General features: G+C 38.0%; 1 protein-coding gene across 1 annotated transcript in view; it reads right to left on the reverse strand.

Annotated features, from left to right (window-relative positions):
* Positions 1-6,103, reverse strand: part of Ankub1 (ankyrin repeat and ubiquitin domain containing 1) — a 43,520-nt gene extending 37,417 nt beyond the window's left edge. Inside the window, exons 1-2 of the mRNA XM_008828999.1 lie at positions 6,014-6,103; positions 3,044-3,187 (exon numbers count right to left, since the gene is read on the reverse strand). Coding sequence (XP_008827221.1) covers positions 3,044-3,187; positions 6,014-6,103 — 234 coding nt within the window. The remainder of the gene's footprint in view (positions 1-3,043; positions 3,188-6,013) is intronic.
* Positions 6,104-9,065: the final 2,962 nt, after the last annotated feature.

Below are 9,065 nucleotides of genomic sequence, written 5' to 3' on the forward strand. Positions count from 1 at the left end.
ATATATATTCTCTCTCTCTCTCTCTCTCTCTCTCTCTCTCTCTCTCTCTCTCTTTTTCACACACACACACACACACACACACACACACTCACACACATACATTTGATAAAAAATAGACCCCTTCCCAAGGTAGTTTCTCTAAAAAGGTAACAAACTTTATTCTTAATGTTTAAACCCATGACCATCAGGTGGATATGAGGGGAATTAGGAAGATGAGGCCTGTGGCTCTGTGGTAGATGCAGAAACAAAGAAACCCGCCCCACTGGGTGCACCAATGTGGATTTTAGGAATAACCTGTTTTATCATCCAAACAGGAACCAAGTCAGATAGAAACCAACATTTAGCTAATTCTTTTTCCTTCAAATTAAAATCCAAACAGGAACCAAGTCAGACAGAAACCAACATTTAGGTAATTCTTTTTCCTTCAAATTAAAAATGTTATTTTCTTTCTTAAAATTTGTGATCGCAGGTCTCTAAATGTGACATCCTTGGGCAGAACAAAGAGTAAAACCAGGAAAATTCCCATGAAATGCGAGAGTTTTTAACTAGACACTGTGTTTTACTCAGCACACTGCTGGTAACTATGTTCTGCCTTGACTGTCTTGAATAAAGTCTATTCCTTGCATTGTAGTTTTGAATCCCGGGGAAAGGTTAGAGTTCAGTGCAGAGCTTGCATCACTTGGATGGATGATGCTTTATTGGCAGAACTTATGAAATGTTTTTGTAAAAATAGTTATGAACACATAGAAGGGATCTGGAGACCAGAGGTAAGCAACCTGTTACTACATATCCTTTTGAATTTGTACCTTTTGAATTGAGAAACATAAAAATGTATTACCTAGTTGAATAGGTAAATTTTTGTTTATTTTTAAATTTTAACTATTTTATATATTTTTTTTATGTGTGTAAGTATGTACGTGCACCCATGTCATGCAATGCCTGCAAAGGTCAGAAGAGGGCATCCATCCCCCTGCAACTGAAGTTAAGGACGGTTGTTAGCCACCATGTGGGTTCTGGGAACCAAACCCAGGTCTTCTACAAGAGCCAGGCCTCTTAACCACTGAGCCATATCTATACCTTCAAAATTTGTTTTAAGTAAGTCAGTTCTTAGTGCTTTTATAAAAGCACTCTTAATTAATTCTACATTCCTAGCCATCAAATTCATCTAGCCACCCCAAAGTTTATTGAACTTAAACAGCTGCCTTTAAGGATGTGAACAGAAAAAAATTCTTGAACCTTATCATTGTGATTTGACAGCACTGGGGAATTATGAGGAGTTGACCCTGTATGGCTGTACAGTGAGTGCCCCAACATAGTGTATCCGTTTATTTCAAAACACAGAGAGAAGCCATTTAGGACATGTCAAAGAAGCTGACTGTAGTGGTATATACTTTTATCTTAGCACTTTATACATATATGTGTGTATCCTATCACTTTATATATAGACACACACACACACACACACACACATATATATAAAATTTGGCATACTTTGCTTGATTTTAAAGTATTTTTCTGAGTACTAGAGAAAGAAAATTAGGGAAAAAATAGCTGTTTTAATTTCATTTTTGACAATTAAACATTATTCAAAATATAAAGAATGTATGAATAAATGCTCAAAAACATGAAATTATATAAATGTAGTCTTTATATAAATGGAATTATGCAGTACTGACCATTTTATGACATACCTTTGCTACTTTTTTTTTTTTTGGTGTTTTTGAGACAGGGTTTCCCTATAGCCCTAGCTGGCCTGGAACTCACTATGTAGACCAGGCTAGCCTTGAACTCAGAGACCTGCCTGCCTCTGCCTCCCGAGTGCTGGGATTAAAGGCGTGCACCTCCACACCCAACTACCTTTGCTACTTAATATTGGGAGAATATCCTTATAAACATACATTTAGTTAATCATTTAAGCACATTAAGAGTTAATTTTTACTATAATAAAAAATCTTAATGCTAAACATGAGAAAATAAGTGTCTCATTTAAAGAATGAGAGTTCTTGCTTTCTTATGGGGTAAAGAAAGAGCACAGAAAGCATTTCAACCCTAGAAAAAGTTCTTAAAATCTTTGTGTCACTTGCTCCATTTTAAAACGGTTGAAATTTTAAAGATAGTGACTCCAGAAAAATCTTGTTTTACAAGAGCTCTGTAAAGTTCTTAAAGCTCAGCCAAGCATCCCAGTTAATACACCACTGACTAAGGACACACTGAGGATGGACAAGGACCTGTTCCTTACTTGTTCACTAACCCAGATGGCCACTTTGGTTGGATTTAGAAATAGACACTGCCCCATCACCTTTATTGTTGCTGAGAGTTTCTCCTTTCTCACCCCACTGCCCTCATCATTGTTGGCCATGGAAGTGACCTAATCCTCTTCACTTTGTACTGACACTTCAGTGCTTCCTCTTAGACTTGCTAGTTTATGGTGAGCTCTTTGATGATGTGATAGGGAAGACGGCAAAGGGGATCAGGAGAGAAAGGGAGACAGCGGACAAGGGAGAGCTCTGTCTCCACGTCTTACTGTCCCTGCATTCATGAAGCACGCATAAGGCCATTTGTACAAATGGAAGAGAGAGGAAAACAAGAGGGACTGTAGTGATGACTCAGCCACTGAGAGTGTGTTCTACTCTTGCAGAAGATCCAAATTTGGTTCCCAGCATCCACATCAGGCAGCTCACAACCACCTGTAACTCCAAGTCTAAGGGGGTCCGATGCCTCTGGCTTCCGCTGGCACTTGCACTCACACACACAGAATTTTAAAAAAATAAAAATAAATCTTAAAAATGAAAACAAGAAAAGAAAACCCTTTTCTTTTCTCTCCTTTCTTTTTGGTAGGGTCTTACTGCATAGCCTAGGCTAGCCTTAAACTCATGAGCCTCCTACCTCTGTCTCCCAAGTGCTGGGATTGCAGGCATTCACTACCACAACCCCAGCTCAAGAAAATATTTTTCTAAGTTACGAACTAGTTTAGTTGAGTTATCCACAGCTTAATTCAAAGTGAGAGAGCCATCTTGGGAAAGTGTTGTTCTGATAATCATACCTTAACAAAGCATTTGAGAGTTGAACAGAAAGATACTCCAATATCAGACAAACTCCAACTGTTCCTCAGCGCAGCTCCAGCATACATAAGCTCCAGATACCTCCTGCCTTGTCTGTCTTCAGAAAGAGGAATGTGGAAATAATCCTTGAAGATCAATAGCATTTTATGAAAAATGTATTACTGTATTACTAGCCAAAAACACAGCATTTCCCTTCCCCATTCCTCCTGTCTTCCCTCCTCTTTCTGCTTTCCTACTTCACATCATAATCGTTTTAGAACAGAGGGCTGGAGAGATGGCTCAGCAGTTAAGAGCACTGGCTGCTCTTGCAGAGGACCAGAGTTCAGCACTCACGTGGTAACTCCAGTTCTAGGGGATCCTCCGACGCCCTCTTCTGCCCTCTGTAGGAATTGCATGGCATGAGTGCACTCAAATACATACTCATACACATAAAAAGAAAGAAATAAAAAGGAATTGTTTTAGAACAAAGAGAAGGGACATTGGACAAGGCTCTTAGCTCTGACCCTACAGACCTCTCCTAAAGTTTATGAATAGAACCTAAGTGGGAAAAATGCATCTTTGTTTTTATTAAATGTTAAGTTAAATATGTGTTCTAAAGTAGCAGTCAGCAGCTATACCTACGGCTTTGCTATTAATTAAAAATCGCAGACATTTTCATGTTGCAGATATATTTTTGCTTAGAATATTATACTAAAATATTAGAATATTATGTATTTATCACAGCTTTGAAAGTATAATTGTCGCTCAATGCGTTGCCAGAGCTTATTAGCTAGTACTAATACAAACTCTGTGTTACATGTTACTGTATCACAAACTTAACTTTTTGTTTGTTCTTGTTTTTTCAAGATAAGGTCTCACTATGTGGCCCTAACTAGCCTAGAACTCACAAAGATTCACCTGCTTCTGCTTCCCAAGTGCTAGGATTGAAGGTATGTACCACCATACCCAACTATAAACTTGATTTTTATTATTTGAAAACTGTGTTTCAATTCAATCGGTTTCTTTTTGTGTTTTCTTTGAGACAGGGTCTTTCTCTGTAGCTCTGGCTGACTTCAATCTCCTACTCCTCCTGCCTTAGCTTCCAGAGTGCTAGGGTTACAGGCAGGCACCACTATACTCTTTTATCGTACATGTTTTATTTTATGCATTTAAGAACCCTCTGAGAGGGGATTAATAATCTTCACCAGGCTTCCAAATGGATCCATGACAGATAACGGTAAGATCTCCTATACTCTATCCAGATCACAGTAATATACCAAATATTAACAATGGCTCAACAAATAGGAATGACTACCTCTGAATTAAATATTTGATGTCCAGAAACTAAATATTTTGCCTGTTTTTATTTTTAAAAGAATATTTATAAGAAAGCCAGAAGGGTCGTACATGTGTTATTTTATGCATTTAAGAACCCTCTGAGAGGGGATTAATAATCTTCACCAGACTTCCAAATGGATCCATGACAGATAACGGTAAATATTTGATGGATAAATATTTGATGTCCAGAAACTAAATATTTTGCCTGTTTTTATTTTTAAAAGAATATTTATAAGAAAGCCAGAAGGGAAATTCTCTACCCAAATTATTTCTTATTCTGGCAGTGTGATCCTAGAGAAGATATCCTCTCTGAGCCTTAGTACTATATGAATACAAAATGAAGTTGAAATCCACAAGTTCTCTCCTATCTTCTCTGGCTCCAAAATCCTTTGGTCCTTAAAATATCTTTTTTGCTTATTATTTTTATTTTATATGTATGAGTGTATTGCTTGCATGTAGATAGATGCACCTGTGTCATGCAATACCTGCAGAGGTCAGAAGAGTGCATTGACAGTAAGCCACCATTTGTGTGCTGGGAATCAAACCTAGGTCCTCTGCAAGAACAGTCAGTGCTCTTAACTGCTGAGCCATCCCTCCCCTCCTTTGGTTCTTTATATTTCTTGTTCACCAATCAAGGCATTTATCAGATAACTGGTATACTCCACTTGCAGGGACTAAAGTTAGTGTCATGCTTTTGTTTTTTAAAAAAAGGTTTACTAGGCTGGGCGTGGTGACCCAACACTCTGGAAGCAGAGGAAGGCAGATCTCTGTGAGTTCAAGGCCAGCCTGGTCGACATAGTGAGTTCCAGGCCAGCTGGGACTACAGGGAGACCCTATCTCGAAAATACCAATAAATAAATAAATAAATAAATAAATAAATAAATAAATAAATCACTGTATAAGAGTCTAAAAACTTTCCAGTCTCTAAAATGGCATCTCTATTAAAAACTAGCTTCTAAAGTTTTTCTGGGACAAGACACATGCTCTATGAGCTAGAGGTCTGCTACACATATCCCGAAGAAGCACGGACACAATCAGGGAGGGCAGAATTCGACTCCACATCTGACTATAAAAGGCACAGCACTGAGGCCCCAGGACATGTGACCCCCCTTCAAAACAGTTTACCTGTTTTATTTTTAATTATGTGTATGTGTGTGTCTATGTGTATGTGAGTGCAGGTGCTTGTGGATACCAGTGATGTTGCATCACCTGGGGCTGCAGTTACAGGAAGTTGTGCACCACCTGATCTGGCTGCTGGGAACCGAACTCATGTCTTCTGCAAAAGTCGTACATACTCTTAACTGCTGAGCCATCTCGCCAGCCCCATGTTTTTGTCCTTTTATGAATAATTGCAGTAATACTACTGGACACAGTGACAACCCATGAATTCACTAAAGAGAAGTAAAACTTGTTTTGTCCCCTAAGAATTTACTGGATCAGTTTGCTTTCTTACCTAACATCTCCAAATATGCCATATTCTTATCAATTTAACATGTAAATAAATAGTAATACTTAAAAAAATTTGTTCCTTGTATGTTGAAAATATACCCAATAGTATCTCTCTCCTGTGTACATTTTAAACTGTACTGCATACTTAAATTCGGGGTCTTAATGACCCTGGATCAAGCACATACCTTTATCATCAGCTTGACAGTTTGCACAGATTCATCTGCCGACACATCAAATGGCTCAAAAGATCCTTCAAAGGCTACGAAAATCCTCATCATGCAATTACCTTCTTAAGAACAAGACAAATAAAGCAAAAATCTTTTTCAAAAATTCTGATAGAAAAATTCCAGTTCACAATTAAGGACAAAATTGGTGGCCAGGGGCCACTGTCCGTGTCTAGACTCTGGCGATTTAAAAGCATGTGAAGAGACAGCCACAGCAGCCCAGGACTGGGCCGCACAGCAGGAAATGTTTCTCTCTGAAGTTAGTCAACAGCCACCTCAATATTCTATTACAGAAACCAGCATACTCGACAATGGTTGAGGCAAGTGTGAACAAGCTTCAGACACATAGAACAAAGGTCTTCCACACAAATCACACTTTGGTGATGTCATCATTATCTCCCGAGTCTTGAATTCTTATTTACTCGAGTACAGCCTATCAAAGAATTAATAAAAAAATAGAGCCTTACTTAGGGTACACTAGCATAAAGCAAAACAAACAAACAAAAAAAGAGTTGATTATACTAAATAGCTCTGAAAGTTCTTTGTAAACTTTGAGTTGATGCATTCTAGTTTCCATAACAACTCTGTGTACTTGTTCTCTGGCAATATTTCTAACCCCGCCACCCAGTACAGAACAATACTCACTTGCACCAGGGAAACCAGTGTGGGGGCAAATGTGACTTTCCCTTCCCACTCTTGCATAATAAAACCTGCTGCACAGCAACACAATATAATCGACATTTCTTTTTATCTTTGCGTTTATATTCCTTAGGATAATTTGTCATTGTTATTTCCTTCTACCCGTTGGCAGAGATTCTTTCAAATCCTGCTCATTAAGTGAGTTCAGATATTAAGCATCGTTACTCAAGGTTATAGTATAAGCATTTTACTAGAATTTAAAATCTTTTCTCTGAAATCCTCTATAGGACACACCTGATTCAATGCTATTATGTTTCATCATTTATATATATATTATATATATGTAAATCTTTCTTCCTAAAAAACATCCTGACCTATAGAAGTATCATTTTGCATTTCTTTTTAGTCTTTAAAAGATTTTTAAAAGCTTTTTAAAATTTATTTTTATTTGTATGTATACGTGAGTGCCTGTGTGTGCATATGGGCATGTGAGAGCAGTGACCACAGAAGTCAGAGGTGTTGGATCCCCCAGGAGCTGGAGTTATAGGTGATTGCGGGCCGCCCAACGAGCTTCCTGGGAATTGAATTCAGGTCCTATTAGAAGAGCAGTGTGTGCTCTGAACTGCTGAGCCATCTCTCAAGCCCCTTTCTTTTTATTCTTAATAGTATTTAGCATGATTTGAGTACATGTAGGTGCTCAGTCAAGGTAATCTAGCCGGCTGTGGTGATTCACGCTTGTAATCTCAGCTGACACAGGAGGATTGCCATGACTTTGAGGTCAGCCAGAGTTATAGAGTGAGATCCTGACTCAAAACAAAAACAACAATGGCAACAACAAAACAAAACAGAAAACCCCTCGAAGGTCTCACGTGACTGATTTCTCCTTCCCAACCTGAGTTCCAACTGTAAGAAATTTCAGAAAGTAGAAAGTACCAAAGGGCAAAAGTGTTGACAGCAAGGTTAACTTTTTCTGTCATGTGATTTTCAAACATATCATGACACAGTGATAACTTCTTATGCTGCCACCATTTTTATAGAGAGCATGTTAGCAAAAATCAAGTTGATGCTTTTGTGCCCTGCCAGCATACCCCACTACCCACCTCCTCCTTCAGCTGTTGTGGCTGTCCACTGCTAAAAGTGCCAAAGAATTGCCTTCAGCTGCTAGGAGCCACCTTTCCAGAAAACTTAGGCACTGCTCTCAGTGACTGACACAGGATTACCAAAGGCCTGCCCTGTTGCCTTGAGAGTGGAGAAATCTGTAGAGAATCCCAGTATATCAAGCTATGGTGGATTCTGTCTACACCCCTGCTCAGCTCATTCTTCCTAATCCTGCTAATGGCTTTCCAATTTTATCGTTCCTGAAGATTATGCTTTCTGAAATTGATATGCATTTGTAACTGGAAGTTTTGGGGCACTCCATCAGAGTCGCCACAAGTTACCAGGAAATTGGGGTTACCTCTGGGTATAGGTGTGGGGCAGAAACAGACCTACAATCAAAAACATTGTTACTAGTATAAAGAGGATTACTAAATAATGATAAAAGTATAAATTTTCAAAGAAGTTACAACAATCCTAAACCAATATGTATCTAGAAACTAAACCATATATATTTAAAGATTGAGAACTGGTAGCTCTAATTGCCCTATTTAGTAAACATTCTTGTATTTAAACCATAATACATTTAAAACAAGAATTGGCAAGCTTGTAAGGAAAACTTGGCAAGTCTTTAACCATGATAAAATTTTATATATCACTTTAGTAACTGATGAATATAGCAGACAAGATATTAATAAGAACATAGATTCTTTGAGCAATATATAGAACAAAGAACCCTGTAAATATTCTTTCCAGGGACATGTGAAATCTTTTCACTGTTATGTTTCACCTTATATTATATCATAAAGCAAATGGTTTCAAATCCATGAGAAATAGTAGCACTTACCCATGTTCTATAGCTAGAATGCAATGTTAGTTTTTGATTACAGAGCACATTTTTTTAAAGTTAAGATAAAATTATGATTAACTTTAGATAATAAAAATAGACAATTTTCAAGAAAAAATAACTTATTCAAATATGTGAAAAGATGAAGTAACATTTACAAGGCTAAAAAGTGAGAACGCCAAGAAGTGAATGATGCAGTTTTCTCAGTCAGCTCATACAATTCCATGAGAGAAGCATAGTTTTATGTTAGAATTTGACATAGTGTACACTGTGAGGCCAGAGGAATGCCACATACCGATGGTCTGATCAAGAGTCCTTTATTAGCCAGCAGTCAGCAGGGGGCTGGCACCCAAAAGAACTCTTGACCTCAAGGGGAGGCAGAATGGGGTTTATAAAACCTAAAACTATAATTATATCATGCTAGAGGCAGAG

This window comes from Nannospalax galili, unplaced genomic scaffold (assembly GCF_000622305.1).
Source record: "Nannospalax galili isolate Female #2095 unplaced genomic scaffold, S.galili_v1.0 scaffold1454, whole genome shotgun sequence".
NCBI classification, from domain to species: Eukaryota; Metazoa; Chordata; class Mammalia; order Rodentia; family Spalacidae; genus Nannospalax; species Nannospalax galili.